Source organism: Pan paniscus, chromosome X, assembly GCF_029289425.2.
Source record: "Pan paniscus chromosome X, NHGRI_mPanPan1-v2.0_pri, whole genome shotgun sequence".
Taxonomy (NCBI): Eukaryota; Metazoa; Chordata; class Mammalia; order Primates; family Hominidae; genus Pan; species Pan paniscus.
Genome location: NC_073272.2, coordinates 153,853,968 through 153,871,329, shown reverse-complemented (window position 1 = coordinate 153,871,329; position 17,362 = coordinate 153,853,968). Strand labels below are relative to the sequence as shown.

General features: G+C 54.3%; 1 protein-coding gene across 7 annotated transcripts in view; it reads left to right on the top strand.

The window, feature by feature from the left end:
- PDZD4 (PDZ domain containing 4) overlaps positions 1 to 17,362 on the top strand; it is a 28,405-nt gene continuing 11,043 nt past the window's right edge. For 2 of the 7 annotated variants that reach the window (XM_034950544.3, XM_055106216.2), the window contains exon 1: positions 669 to 836. Coding sequence is in view for 3 of the 7 variants with exons in the window: in XM_003804832.4 (XP_003804880.2) it covers positions 271 to 330 (60 nt within the window). In the remaining 4 variants the exon portion in view is untranslated. Of the gene's footprint in view, positions 331 to 664; positions 837 to 17,362 lie in introns of those variants that run through there. The other 5 variants (XM_003804832.4, XM_008964081.4, XM_003804833.4 and 2 more) reach the window with 5 other exon arrangements.

Here is a 17,362-nt window from a genome sequence, read left to right as displayed (position 1 = left end):
CGGCGCGCCCGCCCATCCCCCGCTGCCCTTTTTCTCCTGGCCGGGTGCGAGGGAGCATGCCCGCGCCTGGCCTCGGCCAGCGAAGAGTTAACCTGAGGGGCGAGCCGCTGCCCCCACCTCGGGGGCGTGCCCCCCTCCCCCGCTAGGCGGCCCGCCCCCCGCGCCAGGGTATGGCCCCTGGCCCCGGCCCGGGACCCGAGGTCCCGCGCCCGGGTCAGTGAAAGGCGTCTTCCCGTTCCCGCCCTCTGTCTCCTCTCGCCGGCCAGCAACATGGGATGTAATATGTGCGTGGTCCAGAAACCGGAGGAGCAGTACAAAGTGATGCTGCAGGTAGGGCCGCCGGCGCTGCGGCGGGGGCGCGGCCCTCCGCGGGGAGGAGCGGGCCAGTGGGGAGGCCCGGAGCGGCAGGCGTGGGAGAGCGGGAGGGCTCGAGGAGGACAAGGTAGGGAGCCGTCCGCACCCTCCCATCCTGGGGCTGTTGGGTGTTGGCGCTCCGTGGGAACCAGCCACGGGTGGGGTGGGAAGTTGGGGTTGGCCCGGGTGGGGCGCGCTTCCGTCCCGGGAGGCGCGGTGCGGCGGGCGCGGGATGGAGGTTGCATAGCAACGAGCGCAGTTCCCCGCACACGCTCTCCCCGCAGGACCCAGGGCGGGGGAGGGAGCCAGGCTCCCGCCGTGCGGGGGGCGCCGAATCTAGATCCCGGCGGGCCTGGAGCGTGGGAGTGCGTGGGCGTCCCCGGGTGCGGTCCAAGTCCGTCCGGGGGCTGGGTGCCCACCCCGACACCCACTCCCGCCTGGCCCTGCCCGAACGATGGGCTCCCGGGCCTTAGGCGTCTCGGGTGAGTGGGCACCGCCGGGATCAGCGGGTTGGGCTCTCTGCGGGTGGCAGTGCCTGGCCGGGCTTTGCGGGGCGTGGACCAGCAGGGCCCCGCGGGGAGGGAAGGAGACGCGGGGCCCGGAGCTCGGACCTGGAGCCCAGCCCCGCGGCCCGGAACGGGGCCTGTGCGTGGCGTGACTACGTGAGTGCGTTCCTGTGCCCCGTCTCTGTGTGCGCGGAGGCTCCCTCGGCCCCGCATTTGTGTACTTTCTGTGTGCACCCTGCAGACTGTCTAGAGAAATGTCCCGGATGCTGTGGGCTGAGACCTCCTAGGGCTAAGTGGAGGGAGGTCAAGGTCAAGGCACCCAGGAGCAGACAGGGCTCAGACAGGTATGCGTTTAGTGGCCTGGATTCAACTCTCGGGTTTATTGGTCTGGACTGGGAAGGAATCAAGTGCTTTGCAGGAGGGGTGTTGGCTTGGGAGAACGTGGGGGAACCCGTGCAGGGATCGGCGAGAACTCCGGGGCGGGAGCTGGGGCGGGGGAAGGAGGGGCTGGGCACGGGGGAGAATTCCCAGGAATCCGGGGACTGACTTCACGCTGTGAGCCGAGCTCCTCTGGCCACCTGGTGCGGGAGCCGAGGGGCAGGGCGGGGACGCAAATCTTGCCCCACCCTGGCGGAGCTCCTGGTCCTCTCTCCCCGGCCCTTCTCCGGGGGTGCGCGGGGCCATCGGCTTCTCCCGTTCGCTGTCCTCCGCCTTCTTCCCTCTCAGTTCCCGGCTGCCACTCCTCGTCTCTTGTTCCCGCTGTTTGGAAACCTTGTGTGGCCATTGCCAGCCCCCTAGCGGGATAGGAATGCGACCGAGAGGGCGTCCTGTGGAATCCGTGTTGGATTCCAGGGCTGGGATGGTTGGTTGACGGGGACTCTGGATCCCATCCTACTGCTTCCTTTTCGGGAGTCATTCCATCAAACGGCAAGCGATTTCTCCAAGCGATTCCTCCGGGGCCGTTTTGACTTTCCTGGAGAAGGATTGGTGTCGCACTTCATTTAAGGCCAACCTCGTGGGGACGTGTGGATAGGGGAGAGCGACCCGAGCTGCACCCCAGGCCTGAAATGAGCCATGGGACGACACCGGTAGCCCTTGGGGCTCCCCACAGCCCTCCGGGAAGGCCTCGGCAGGTCGGGCTGGGCCTGCCTTCAGGGAGGTGAACTTGGGTGGGCCCTCCCTGCTCTGCGCCCTAAGCTCTCCTTCATGGAAGGGACTTGCCCACCCCAAGGAGACCCGCCAGGAGGAGGGCCACTGCCGCATGCGCCCTCTGTGCGCTTTCCTGCTGGGCTCCCTTTGAAACCATGGGAGTTTGGCTGCAAACTTTCACTTTCTACATTCCTCCTTGGCCCAATCAAAGCCGGGATTTTAGGAGGAGAACCATCCTTTACAACTAAGGGAAAACAAGAGGACTGAAAAAAGTAGATACGGAAAGCAGTGCAAGCCATGAGCTGTCCCAGGGGACTGCGCTTCTGGGGGTGGACGCATCACCAGGTCCCAGCCTCTTCAGAGGAGAAGGAGCTTTTGTTCCAAAAGACAGGTCAGCTTCTGGGACCCCGTGCCTGCCTCCTGGCCTCCTTTAACACGGGTGCTCCCCCATCTTTAGGGGGCACTTCTCCCTGTCTCCCCTGAGTAACCTCGTCCGCACCTTGTCAGGGTGAGGCACTTCATGGGTCTGATTTTCAGAAAGAAGCACGTGCATCTGCAGCGCCTTCCATATACAATCCACAGAGGCCTGGGATCCCCAGGCTAGGAACCCCCAAGTCTCTAGCCTAGCCTTGTGTTCCAAGCCATTTTCTGCCAATGACTCACAGCACTTCCAAAATTACAGCTGTATTGAGCTATAATTCTCCTACTGCACAACTTACCCTTTCAAAGTGTACAAGTCAGTGGTTTTTAGTATACTCACAAGGTTGTGCAACCCACACCAGTAATTCCAGAACATTTTCATCACCCCAAAAGAAACCCTGCACTCATTAGCAATCACATCCCCATTTCTCCCACAAACTTCCTAGCCCCTGGCACCCACCAATCTACTTCCTGTCTCTATGGATTTGTTTATTCTAAACATTTCATAGAAACTGACCTTTTGTGTCTGGCTTTCATTAATCATAATGTTTTCAAGGTTCATCCATGTATCAATAGTCAATTTCTTTTTATTGCCAAATAATATTTCATTTTGTGATATACAACATATTTATCCATTCGTCAGTTGATGGGCATTTGGGGTGCTTCCACCCTTGGGCTGTTGTGAATAGCGCTGCTGTGAACACTGGTCTACTTGTATCTGTTTGAGTCCTTGCTTTTAATTCTTTGGAGTATGTGCCTGTAGCCATTGAACTGTTTTCCACAGTGGCTGGAACCAGTTTACATTCTCACCAGCAACATATAAGGGTTCCAATTTCTCTATATCTTTGCCAACAGTTGTTATTTTCTGGGTTTTTGTTATGGCCGTCCTGCTGGGTGTGAAGTGGTATCTCATTGTGATTTTGATTTGCACTTCCTGTTAGCTAAATGATGAGCACCTTTTCTTGTGCTTGTTGGCCATTTGTGGATCTTCTTTAGAAAAATGTCTGTTCTTAAGCCAGCGCCACACTGCTTTCATTACTGCAGCTTTGTAGTAAGTTTTGAAGTAAGGAAATGAGAGTCCTCCAACTTTGTACGTCTTTTTCAAGACTGTTTTGTCTATTCTAAGTCCCTCAAGTTTCCATATTAATTTCAGGATCAGGTTGTTAATTTCTGGAAAGAAGCCAGCTGGCATTTTGATAGAGATTGCATCAAATTTGTGGATCAATTTGGGTAGTATTGTTCATGAGCATGGGATGCGTTTTCCATTTATTTAGGTCTTTAATTTCTTTACATGATGTTTTGCACTTTTGTTTAAATTTATTCATGAGTATTTTCTTTATGATGCTATCATAAATGGAATCGTTTTCTTAATTTTACTTTCAGCCTTCTCATTGCTACTGTATAGAAATACAATTGATTGGCTGAGCGTGTTGGCTCACACCTGTAATCCCAGCACTTTGGGAGGCCAAGGCGGGTGGCTCACCTGTGGTTAGGAGTTCAAGACCAGCCTGGCCAACATAGTGGAACCCCGTCTCTACTAAAAATACAAAAAAAATTAACGGGGCATGGTGATGTGTGCCTGTAATCCCAGCTACTCAGGAGACTGAGGCAAGAGAATCACGTGAACCCCAGAGGCAGAGGTTGCAGTGAGCTGAGATTGCACCGCTGCACTCCAGCCTGGGTGACAGGGCAGGACTCTGTCTCAAAAAAAAATTGATTTTTATACATTGATCCTATATCTTGCGACCTTACTAAAATTGTTTATTAAGTATAATTTGTTTAGTAGATTCCTCAGGATTATCTACATATTAGGATCATGTCATTGGCAAATAGAAATCGTTTTTCTTCTTCCTTTCCAATCTGGATGGCTTTGATTTCTTTTCTTTTCTTTCTTTCTTTCTTTCTTTTTTTTTTTTTTTTTTGAGACACAGTCTCACTCTGTCACCCAGACTGGAGTGCAGTGGTGCAATCTCGGCTCACTGCAGCCTCCGCCTCCCGGGTTCAAGTGATTCTCCTGCCTCAGCTTCCCATGTAGCTAGGATTACAGGCACACACTACCACACCCAGCTAATTTTTGTATTTTTAGCAGAGACGAGGTTTTGCCATGTTGGCCAGGCTAGTCTTGAACTCCTGGCCTCAAGCAATCCTGCCCGCCTCGGCCTCCCAAAGTGCTGGGATTACCGGTGTAAACCACCGTTCCCGGCCCTTCGATTTCTTTTTCTTGTTAATTTGCTCTGGCTAGAGTCTCTAGTACAATGTTGAATAGAAGTGCCTGTGAATGTCTTTCCCTTGTTCCTCATCTTAAAGGTAAAGAAGCTTCCAGTCTTTCACTAGGGGGTATAAAGTTAGCTGTGGCTTTTTCATAGCTGTCCTTTATCAGGGTAAGGAAGTTCCCATTCCATTCCTAGTGTGTTTTTATCATGAGAGGCGTTGGATTGTGCAGTGCTGCTTCTGTGGCTAGTGAGATGACCACATGGTTCCTTTATTCCACGGATGTGGGTTGTCACAGGCACTTTCGTGTGTCATGTCGGAACCTCAGCCCCATTCCTATATTCCAGTCATGTCCTCCTAGTTTGGAAAATCTGGGACCTCCCCTGAAAATGGAGGATTACTGCGTGTTGAGTTAGGAAAAGGAAGCAGGCTGGTTGCCCAGAATGGAAGGCAGGAAACAGCATGTCCCCAGCTCCGGAGCCTTTTCTGCAGCCCATGTCCCTCCACTGCCACCGGGCCCCCTTGTCATATATCTCATCGTGGTCCACACTCTGCTGAACTTGTCTCGGCCTTGGCACCCCCTCTCTGACACCATGATGTGCTTGCTAGCATCCGAGCACGCCGGAGATGGTCGGGGGATAAACCCCTGGTACTTAGGACTGGTCTCCCGCCCATCCTACTCAGGCTTTACAGGGGGAGTGGGTCAGGACCGCCTGTCGTCTCCCCTCTGTCCACATCGAGGGAGGCCAAAGGACACCTGGCCAGCCCTTCTGGTGATCTCCCAGGCATTCTTGCCTAAAGCACCTGCATGTGAGCCCCCATGGTGCTGGCAGCCATCCTGGGTGCGTGGCATTCAGCAGGGAGACACTGCAGACAGGGCCTTGCCCCCTCCCCCAGACTCCCCTTTTGTTGTTGTTGTTGTTGTTGTTTTTTGAGACAGAGTTTCGCTCTTGTTGCCCAGGCTGGAGTGCAATGGTACGATCTGGGCTCAGCAAAACCTCCACCTCCAGGATTCAAGCGATTCTCCTGCCTCAGCCTCCCGAGTAGCTGGGATTACAGGCATGCGCCACCATGCCTGGCTAATTTTGTATTTTTAGTAGAGATGGGGTTTCTCCATGTTGGTCAGGCTGGTCTTGAACTCCCGACCTCAGGTGATCCACCCACACCGGCCTCCCAAAGTGCTGGGATTACAGGAGTGAGCCACCACGCCTGGCCCCAGGCTCCCCTTTTTGTAAGGGGGAGACCATCGCCAACACGTAGGCAACTGCGGGGGAGAGAAAGTACTGCTTGAGTGCGGGAGCGTGGCTGGCAGCCAGTGTCCCCTCTTCAGCGACGTCTTCCTCCAAACTGCTCTCCCACCCACCAAGCCAGGTGGCTTCTCTGGCTCCCTCCTGCTTGCATGGGGGCTTCCTGTGAGCAGGGATTTGGGTCTGGCATGGGCACTCTGCCTCCCCGCCTCACCAGCACCAGATGCTGCCAGCACATCCACGCTGGCCTCCACCCTTCCAGGGGAAAGCTGGACTCTCAGTCAACTCAGTGGTTCTGCCGCAGAAGCTGACTGGGGAAGAAGCAGGCTCTGAGAAAGTCCTTGTGGAGTGGAAGAACAGAGGGCTGGACACTGAATTCTGACTGCCATCTTCCAGACCAGGTCATCCTGTTTTGTGTCATTGTCCCAAGATTGTAGAATGCCCTTTCCCCTCTCATCTCGGGGTTCCTGAGGACTGTCCAGTCTGCTGAAATGAAATTCGATAGTGCCAGAGAGCAGATTCGTGGTTGCAGGGATGGGCAGAGGGGCATGAGGACACTTTTGGGGAAGATAGAAATGGCCACTGTCCTGACGGTGGTGATGGTTCCCCAGGTTCATGTATGACATATGAACACCTGCCCTTTGCACACTGAAGATGTGCAGGTTACCACCCAGCAACAGACCTCACCAAAGCTTTAGAACAGGAACTCCATGGCCACATGCACGCATCCTGGGGGGAAAGGTGTCCTTTCCTTCCTTCTACTTCAGGGGCCGTGCCAGAGAAGACAGTGCAGTGTGGAGATAGGAATGGAGGCAGCCACCAACTGACAGCTGTGTGGCCAGGGGCAAGTCGCTGCATGGCCCACTGGCTCAGTGACTCAGTTTCCTCAACTGCGAAATGGCAGTGAAGAGTGCTTGCCTCCGAGGGCCATTGTGACAAGGAAAACAGATGGTGTGTCCCCCGGGATCTCACTGGGTGGAGGGGGGAGTTGATGCCCTCGGGCCATTCAGTTGGTCATTAAGAAGTGGAAATTGGCTGGGCGCGGTGGCTCACGCCTGTAATCCCAGCACTTTGGGAGGCCGAGGTGGGTGGATCACGAGGTCAGGAGTTCGAGACCAGCCTGGCATGGTGAAACCCCATCTATACTAAAAATACAAAAAATTGACCAGGCGTGGTGGCTCACGCCTGTAATCCCAGCACTTTGGGAGGCTGAGGTGGGCGGATCACCTCAGGTCAGGAGTTCGAGACCAGCCTGACCAACATAGAGAAACCCCATCTCTACTAAAAATACAAAATTAGCTGGGCATGGTGACACATGCCTGTAATCCCAGGTACGCGGGAGGCTGAGGCAGGAGAATTGCTTGAACCCAGGAGGTGGAGGTTGTGGTGAGCTGAGATCACGCCATTGCACTCCAGCTTGGGCTCGAAACTCCATCTCAAAAAAAAAATATATATATATATATTAGCTGGGCATCACGCACCTGTAGTCCCAGCTACTTGGGAGGCTGAGGCAGGAGAACTGCTTGAACTCAGCAGGTGGAGGTTGCATGAGCCAAGATCAAGCCACTGCACTCCAGCCTAGGTGACAGAACGAGACCCTGTCTCAAATAAATAAATTAATTAAATAAAAAATAATGAAAAAGGAAATTATATGGAGAAGGCCTTACATCTGGGTATGTCACAGTTAATGCCCAGTGACAGAAGAATGTCCAATATTATTCTGAGAATTTCTCTCAGGAAAGGGACCTCCAAGTTTTGAAGACGTGTGATGTAGTACAATATTAGTTAGGACAGCCTGGGCAACATATTGAGACCTTGTCTCTACAAAAATAAAAAATTGCTCAGGCGTAGTGGCATGCGCCTCTAGTCCCAGCTTCTGGGGAGGCTGAGTGGGAGGATTGCTTGAACCCAGGAGTTGGAGGCTTCTGTGAGCCGGGATTGTACCACTGCACTCTAGCCTGGGCAATGGAGCCAGACTGTGTCTGGAAAAAAAAGAAAGAAAGAAAGAGAGAAAGAGAGAGAGAGAGGGAGGGAGGGAGAGAGAGAGAGAGAGAAAGAAAAAACAGATGGACAGGGAACAAAGCGGAGGCATATGTGGTCATTTTGCACAGGAGTTGGGCTGGAGGAGGCGAGGCTGAGCAGCCTGGGGCTGGACAAGATGTCCTCCCTTTCAGTGCATTCTGCCTGTCCTCATGGCTGCTTGGAGCATTGAGAATGAAAAACGCTGCAGAGGGAATATTGCTTTGATTGTAAAACGCTGCAGAGGGAATATTGCTTTGATTGTTGCTAGATGTGAACTGTGCCCTTAGCCAGTCAGGTTAGCCCGAGGTGGGTGGGAGGATGGGTTTAGTTGCTGGGCCACGTGCCTGGAAAGCTGTGAATATGTACCTGAAGGTTGATCTTGATAATGGCTTCAGGAAGTGGTTGGCTTTTCCTGTGCAAGGTGTGGGACACCCCTCTTTCCTGTGTGTTTTTTTTTTTTTTTTTTTTTTTGAGACAGAGTCTTGCTCTGTCACCCAGGCTAGAGTGCAGTGTTGTGATCTCGGCTCATTGCAGCCTCCGCCTCCTGGGTTCAAGCAATTCTGCCTCAGCCTCCCGAGTAGCTGGGATTACAGGCACCTGCCACCACGCCTGGCTAATTTTTGTATTTTTAGTAAAGACAGGGTTTCACCATGTTGGCCAGGCTGGTCTCAAACTCCTGACCTCTAGTGATCCGCCTGCCTCGGCCTCCCAAAATGCTGGGATTACAGGCGTGAGCCACCGCGCCCGGCCTCCTTTCTGCTTCTGAGCCAGGACTATGGAGGTGTCTGAGAGGCCGCCGCTCTCCCGGAAAGGTGGGGGCCAGGTGGATTGATGAGACTTCAGCAGACCCTGGGCTTCGGGGAGGGAAGGAGAAGTGAGGGGAAAGAAAGATGCCCTCATGCAGAAGGCCTTCGTTGAGGTCTGCCCTGGTTCCTCCAGGGCGCGCTCTGAGTCAGTACAGCGCCACCCTCCACCCGAAGTCCTTGTTAAGGTGCACTTTCTGACTGAGCCACTAGCATGGGGCCTGGGATTCTGCACTTCTCACAAGCTCCCAGGTGATGTGGATCCCACTGGCTGTGAGTAGCTAGGGCCTTGGGTAGGGACCGGGAGTAGATCTATGGTAGCCCCAAACCACATTAACATGGGTGGTGAAGTGAGGTGTTGTTTTTTTTGTTTGTTTGTTTTGTTTTTTTTTACAAATAGAGGGTAAAAATTGTTTACAAATAGAGGGTAAAAAAACACCTATTAAATCAGAACATCCAGGAGTCGTTGCCTACGTGGGGGCTTTACAGGACATAACTTGTTCTTCCCTGCCATGTGCAGCTAACTGACCCCCTTCCCTGTCACCGGCACCCCTACCGGTATACATGTCTCTCATGGACGCCCAGACACCCCTCCCCCGACTAACTGCTCAAAGGCCTTTGGGATGAAGCCCTCCCATGTTTCTGTCTCTCCTGCCCCCAGGCAGAAAGGGTGGGCACAGAGTTATGGAAGCGGGTGGTGTGGCTTGCCCAGGAAGCCACAGTTGGGGGCGTGGGCAGCCATGCTACTTGCCGGGCCTGTCACCTCTTTGTCCCTGCTAGAATTCTTACACGTTGGTGGAGACATTTTGCAGCCACCAATGCAGTAATTAATTCAGGCAAAAATCATCACTGGATGCCAAAACCATTAGATGTAAGGTCATTGGGGACAGAATATTCACAAAGTCTCCAAATATTACCCCAAATTACCTGTGAATCAGGAAGGGAAACTGCGCCTTTACAGAGGAGAGATCTGGCAGCTGCCACCTGGACCACGTGATCAAACAGCCTCCCCAACAGTGGGGCAGCCTGACCCTGCCAGCCGCCAGATGCAGGGCTGGGGAGGAGACATACAGCATCTCCTGCAAGGTGCTCTTGTCACAACGCTCAGCCTGAATCTCACCGCAGGAATGAATCAGGCAAATTCAGACTCTGGCACATTCTATAAGGATGGTCTCTTCCAAGAAGTCATTCCCATTAAAGTAAAAAATATATATATTTTTTTCTAGATTAGAGAGGAGACATAATAACTAGAGACCTAACAACCGAATGTAATATGTGTGCTTCTTGATTGAATCCTAGATTTTTTGTTTGTTTGTTTGTTTTTTGAGATGGAGTCTCTCTGTGTCACCCAGGCTGGAGTGTGATGGTGTGATCTCAGCTCACTTCAACCTCTGCTTCCTGGGTTCAATCAATTCTCCTGCCTCAGCCTCCCAAGTAGCTGGGACCATAGGCTGCACCACCACGCCTCGCTTTTTTTTTTTTTTTTTTTTTTTGAGATGGAGTCTTGCTCTGTTGCCCAGGCTGGAGTGCAGTGGCACGATCTCGGCTCACTGCAACCTCCTCCGCCTCCCGGGTTCAAGTGATTCTCCTGCCTCAGCCTCCCTAGTAGCTGGAACTACAGGTGCAAGCCACCACGCCCGGCTAATTTTTGTATTTTTAGTAGAGACGGGGTTTCACCATATTGGCCATGCTGGTCTCGAACTCCTGACCTTGTGATCTGCCCGCCTCAGCCTCCCAAAGTGCTGGGATTACAGGCATGAGCCATTGTGCCCAGCCTCAAATCCTAGATTTTTAAAAAAAGCTATAAGGGTGTTAGCGGGACAGCTGGGGAGATGTGAGGCTGGCCCATTGTATGAATGCGGAATTCCGTGCTAAGGGTGTTGTGGTTCCACGGAGAATGGGACTGATGGCATCTTGCTTTCAAATACTTCTGCACATGTGTGTGTAGGAACCCCGAGAGCAGGTGTGGGGAATCTGCAGATGTTCCCACATGCTTGTGGGCGGACAATTTTCAAAATCCCGAGCTGGGGAAACATGAATGGGGACTTTGCTGGGTCACTGAGTGGGTGAATGTAGTGAGCCTGCGGCTTCTCCTTTCTCCTCTGATGCTCTACTCGTTGGGAGATCCCCCGATGCCTGACTTGGCCTGGAAGCTACAGTCACAACTGCTTCCAAGGTGTCCTGGATACTCCAGACGGCAGAGCTGAGAGCCAGCAGGCAGGTCAGAGCTCGGCCCCGGGCAGAGGATAACTTCCTGTCTCTGTCCCTCCCCAGCCTGTTTCCTACTCTACAGCAGTGGGGTAAGGGGAGTCCGAAGGTGGCAGCCCCCCCACCTCCGTGGCAGCCACGGGGGCCCCTGGAAGTGATGTGGCTTCACCTCCCATCCCGCGCGTTGCCAGTGAGAGTGAAAGGGGTCGCAGGCGCCGTGTGACAAGCACTTGGGATTGCGAGTCTCCCAGGCCACAACTGTTTTCTTAGCCTCTCCGGCCTCTCTTCTCGGCTTCCCAGAGATTCCTGATCAGCAAGAGGGCGTCGCGCCCCACTCGGCTGTGCGCCTGCCACCGCTGGGTGCAGGAGGGTGCCTGGGGCAGAGCCTGGAAACAGAGCTCAGCCTCCGACGGGGTTGGCGGGGCGGGCGGGCAGGAGTCCTGCCAATACAGCCACCAGCGTGGCGGCGCAGGGACGAGTGTGGTCCGCCCTGCTCCCGCAGCCGCAGCCACCCCGCCGCCGTCGCGGCGCGCTCTTTGTCTGCGGCTCCGGGCTCAGGGGGCGGGGCGAGCGCGCCTGGGGCTCCGCCCTCTCCGCCTAGGGCGCCCCGCTTCCCGCGTCCCCTAAGGCCCGCCAGTCCCTTGCCCAGCGGGAGATCGCCGCCCCACAGCGACTGCCCGTGGGGCCGACTTCGCGTCATGCCTGCCTCGCCTGCCCGGTGTTGCCCCCTCCCCTGTCCCTGTGTCCCCCCTCCCTTGCCCGCATGTCCCCCTCATGCGGGGAAAGCGGTGCCAGCACTTTCCCTGGCCTTGCGAATTGCTCTTCCATCGGTATTCAGCCGCCCCTCTGATGTTCCTGAAAACCCAACCTGCTCCTTCTCTGCAAAAAGCTCCGGAAGGCTGTGTAGATGCAGGTCGAGCTTCCCCACCCGGCCCCCTCCCACCTTTTAGCAAATCCAGAGGCCCCACCTTCGCCCTCCCCTCCCGGGCTCCGACCCAGTGCATTGAGCAGCTCCTCGGCTTCCCTCCCGGGACTTTCTAGTCTCTCTCCCCAACCGGCTCAGTGTCAGGGTGCCCCAGGACTCTCCTTGGGCCTCTCCTGTTCTTGTCTACATTCACTCCCTAGGTGAGCTCCTCCATCTCATGCTTTTGCTTTTTAAATTTTTATTTATTTATTTTTAAATTTTTATTATTTTTGAGACAGGGTCTCAGTCCGTTGCTCAGGCTGGAGTGGAGTGGCACAGTCACGGCTCACTGCAGCCTTGACCTTCCAATGCTCAGGTGATCTTCTTTCCTCAGCCCTACCGCCTGCCCCCTACCTCCTCCACCGCTTGGGGCTACAGGAGCGAGACACCATGCCCAGCTTCATCTCATGATTTTTTTTTTTTGTTTGAGACGGAGTCTTGCTCTGTTGCCCAGGCTGGAGTACAGTGGTGTGATCTGGGCTCACTGCAACCTCCACCTCCTGGGTTCCAGTGGTTCTCCTGCCTCAGCCTCCCAAGTAGTTGGGATTACAGGTGCCTGCCACCACGCCCTGCTAATTTTTGTATTTTTCGTAGAGATAGGGTTTCGCCATGTTGGCCAAGCTGGTCTCGAACTCCTGACCTCAAGTGATCCGTCTGTCTCGGCCTCCCAAAGTGCTGGGACTACAGGCTTGAGCCACCGTGCCTAGCCGTCATCTTATGATTTTAAATAAAGAAAAATTCCTAGTTTAATTGAACAGCAATGGTCACATGCCACCCAGTTAGCTGACTTGGGCTTGGGCCAGACATTTGGAGTGGGGCACTGGAGATGTCCACATGCCTCGGGAAGTTCAAGCTAGAGATAAAAACCTTCCATTTCCTGCCCTGGGCCTAATCCCTGAGTCCTTCCTTCCTCGGTCTTCCTCACTGCTGTGAGGATACCCCTGGTCCTTGTGGTCCTGTGTGGCAATTTTATGTTTTCTTGTGGTAAGATACGCATAACATAACATTTATCACTAGTGACTTTTAGTCTGTTCTCAATGTTGTGCAGCCGTGGCCACTGTCTAGTTCCAGAACAGGTTCATCGCCCCAAAAGGGACCTCATACCCCTCAGCAGTGACTCCCCAGGCCCCCCTTCCTCCAGGTCCTGGCAACCATTCATCTGCTTTCTGTCTGCCTCTTTGCCTTGGCTAGACTGTGCTCATGCAGTCGTGTGTGCCGGTGTTTCATTCTTTTTATGTCGGGATGGGTGTACCATGTTGTGCTCGCTCATCCATTCATCCACTGGTGGACACGGGTTGCCTCCGAGTCTTGGTTACTATGGATACTCTGCTGTGAGCATTTGAGTATAAGTTTTCTTTGCATGCCTGTTCTCAACTATGGATACTCTGCTGTGAGCATTTGAGTGTAAGTTTTCTTTGCACACCTGTTCTCAGTTCTTTGGGGATTGCTGGGTCATATACATAAGCTACACCTAACCTTGTGAGGAGCCACCAGACTGCTTCCCTGGCTGCACTATTTTACATGCCCAGCAGCAAGGCGTGAGGCTCCAGGGTCCCCGCGTCCTCTCCAATACTCGTGCTTCCTTTCACTGATTCCAGCCTCCTCGTGGTGTGCGGCGGTATCTCACTGTGGTTTGGGTGTGTGTTTCCTCTGTGCGTACTGGCCGGTGCTGACGCGTCTTTTCCTGCGCTTATTCGATGTCTTCTTCAAGCCCTCACTGTCCCTTGCCCCCAGCCCAACAGCAGGTCCTGGCAGCCTACCTCTAAAACCCAAGCTGACTCTGACCACATCCCACCACCTCTACTGCCACCCCTGGGGTCATGCCACCATCATCTGTGGTCTGGACCACTGCCGTTGCCTGCTGGTCTGGCCCTTACAGTCTGTTCTCCTGGGAGCTCCCTTCGCTACAAGGAAGGAAGCATGGCTGGTTTCTTGTCATCATTTAGGTCTCAGCTCAAGTGTCACCGACCCAGACAGGCTGTCCTGACCACTCTACCCACCCAGGCAGCTTTGTCTCTGTCCCCTCCCACCTTCCAACCAAGCCCCTTGGGGAGCGGAACGGGATGGGGGGTGTGTTCTGGATCCACCGTCTCTCCCTTCAGCTCCTTGGCACTCCTTTCCTATGGGGCACCCTGTCCAGGGCAGGTGGGGCAGGATTCCCCCCTCTTCCCTCATCTCCCATGCTTCCCGGGCCCACCCCCCAGCATCTCCAGCCTGCCCGGGAGTCACATGTCCTCGGCCCACAGAATCCCCAGCACACGCCCCACCCACAGGCCTAGCCCCAGCCCTGGGGTCCCTGGCACCCCACCTGCCAGGGCCCCTCCCCTGCCTTGCTCACCCCCCAACACACCTGATTGTTGGAAAGGTCTTCCCATGCCCACCACGACCCCCTCCCACTCATCTGTGGGCGGGAGAGCTTGGTCCCTGCCGCACGTTGCCCCCCTAGCATCCAGGCCCACCACCGAGCCCCCGACAGGCCTGGGAGCCCCACTGGTGGGTGGGGACCCACCAGCTGGGGGTCTTGCTCACACCGAGGGGCTGGGGGTGGCGGTGGCTTTCCCAGGGCACCCTGCCTTGGGCTGCAGGCCGCTGGGTGGGCACCGGCTCCCTCGGAAGGCAGCGCAACCCGGGATCCTGCCGGCCCTGGCCCCCACCCTGCCAGCCGGGCCTGGGGCGATCAGTGCCCCAGCTCCTGTCCTCTTCTACTCAGATGCTGGGTTGGGAGATCAGGGGCCACAGCTCGGCCACTCAGAGCCCTTTCTGCAAGTCTTAGAGGGACCAGTTGTGGGGTGTGTGCAGAGGGGCTGCGCTGTGGGGAGGGCGCATGGCTCAGTCCTCCTGGCCTGAGGCCCGCCTAGCCTAAGTGGCCTCCAGGACCCATGGCCAGGCCCTTCTGCAGCCTTCCAGAAAGAACCAGCTTCCCAGGGTTCCCTGGGGAAGGCCTGGGGCCACCTCCTCTGGAGGGGTGGGGCCTGTGCTTCATTCCTCCTTCCCCAGGTCCCCTTCCAGGCCACCAGGTCCCCTCCCCGACCTGGAGCCCACAGCCTTGTAATTAAATTGTAAACGTCCTTGTAATTAAATTCATGTAATATCCATTATTATTATTACTATTTTAGACTAAATTACTTAGAGCACATTGACTGGATCAAAGGCTACCATGAACGTTTTCAAGGGTTTTTATAGTTATTGACAAATTCTTCTCCAGAAAGTTGACCACTTTACACTCTGGGGTAAGATTCAGACTAAGTGTGTCTAGAAAGGGTGATGGGGTCGGCTGGGAGGAGGAACTGGGCTTGCAGGGGACCTGGGGCAGTGAGTGCTCTCAGTGTGCAAAGGGGAACTGGGCTGTCCCAAGCAGGATGTGAGGGCCACTTGGGCCACATTCAAGCAGAGGGGCCCTGCTAAGGCTTGAGTCCCCTGTTCAGAGCAGGGACCATGGTGGAAATTAAGGATGTTCATGTCAACTGTGGTTGAGATTGGAGCTGCAGTCCTAGAGTCAGCCCTCTTGGGCCCATCTTGGCAGCAAATCAGGAAGGAAGTAGATCTGTGTGCTGAAGAGTCGCCATGGGGCACGTCAAGCCCCTGGCTGAGCCGTGGTGTGCTCACAGGCTGCTGCACTCCCCGGGGCAGCGGACTGCCAGGGACTTGTATTTTCATCTTTGTGCTCCTCCGCCTCCTCAGTGTGGCGCTCTGAGCACTTCGATTATTTGAAAGGAAATGCGAAAATTTGTACAAAATCTATTGTGCTAGCACGTGATGGAGGAGGGGTCTTTGTGAACAGGCTTTGAGGGTTTGCTTGGCTCACAGCTCACTACCCAGTCAACAGGGTTGACTGCCACGGGGTGGCCTCGCTAAGGTGAAGCATGATGCCCAGCATGTGGTCAGGATGGCACGGGAGCACTGGAGAAGATGAGAGTCGCTGGGAACCTGGGCGAGGGGGGACAAGGGGCATTTGAGTGGGCTTCAGGTACGTGAAGTGTTGCAAGATAAAGTGGGTTTCTTCTGGATTGTTCCAAAGGAGGGAGGTTGCTCTCAATGAAGGAAACATTCAATAGTGAGAGTTTTCCGATAATGAGCTCAGTCAACAATCCCCACTCTCCCCATACTAGAAGCAAAGTGAATTTCTTCTGGATTGTTCCAAAGGAGAAAAGTTTGCACTTGATGAAGGAGACTTTTTTTTTGGGGGGGGTGGGGGGTGGATGGAGTCTGACTCTGTTGCCCAGGCTGGAGTGCAGTGGTGCAATCTCAGCTCACTGCAGCCTCCACCTCCCAGGTTCAAGTGATTCTCCTGCCTCAGCCTCTCAAGTAGCTGAGATTACAGGCGTGCACCACCATGCCCGGCTAATTTTTGTATTTTTAGTTGAGACGGGGTTTCACTGTGTTGGCCAGGCTGGTCTCGAACTCCTGACCTCAGGTGATCTGCCTGCCTTGGCCTCCCAAAGTGCTGGGATTACAGGCGTGAGCCTCCGTGCTGGGCAATTTTTGTATTTTTAGTAGAGTCCGGGTACATCAGACCCAGGGGCTGGGTCATGCCTGTAATCTCAACACTTTGGGGGGACTAAGCAGATGGCTTGAGCCCAGGAGTTCGAGACTAGCCTGGGCAACATGGTGAAACCCCATCTCTTATTATTATTTTTTTTTAAAAGGTAGATCAGATAAATTACAGGTCCTTAATATATATTCAACAAATTACAGAAATATATAAAATTTTAATTCAGCCAAGAAACATATTAAAGTTTTATCTTCAGCAAACTGTTAGGAGTTGGGATGGAAGTAGAACTCAGGGTGAAGCCCTCTTGGGGTTTGTTGTCTAATGAAAGGGAGGTAATTAGACAATCACACATAAAAGGCTGAGCTCCGGCCTGGGTATCTTGAGGCCTCCTGGACTTGCTGTAGCATCTGGAGAAGTATGGGGCATCATCTCGCATCACTTAGCACCAGCACTGCCACCCAGCCTTGACGTGGGTCCTGTTGGCCTGAGCGTTTTTCCTTGAAGAAGGTATTAAAGGCAGATTGAAGCCGCCTGTGCCCACCCATCCCCTACGCACTTCATCTGCTCGCCTCTCTGCCGTGTTTTCCACCAAGTACATACTATGAATGAGCCTCCATTATGTGCGCCTCCATTAACTGCACATGCGGAATACCAGGAATTGTTTGTTCGACTGCTGGCAGACCTTTGGGCTGTCCCTGGTGTTTGGCCACTGTGGCCTTCATGCCCACATCCTCCTGGTCCTCCTGGTGGTGGTTCTGAAGGGCATCTCCTCACATCTCATGGCTCCAAGTGCTTGCTAGTGGGTCCCCTTTGCCCTGAGCACCTGTTGATATCCTTTGCCCATGTTCTTCTTGAGTTGTTTGTGTCTGTGTTTTCTTGTTGTTTTGTAGGAATTCTTTGCATATTCTGGAAAACCCATTATGAGGTCCATGCATTGTAAGGCTCTCCTCTGAGCCCGCCTTTTTACTGTGTTTAGGGTGTCTTTT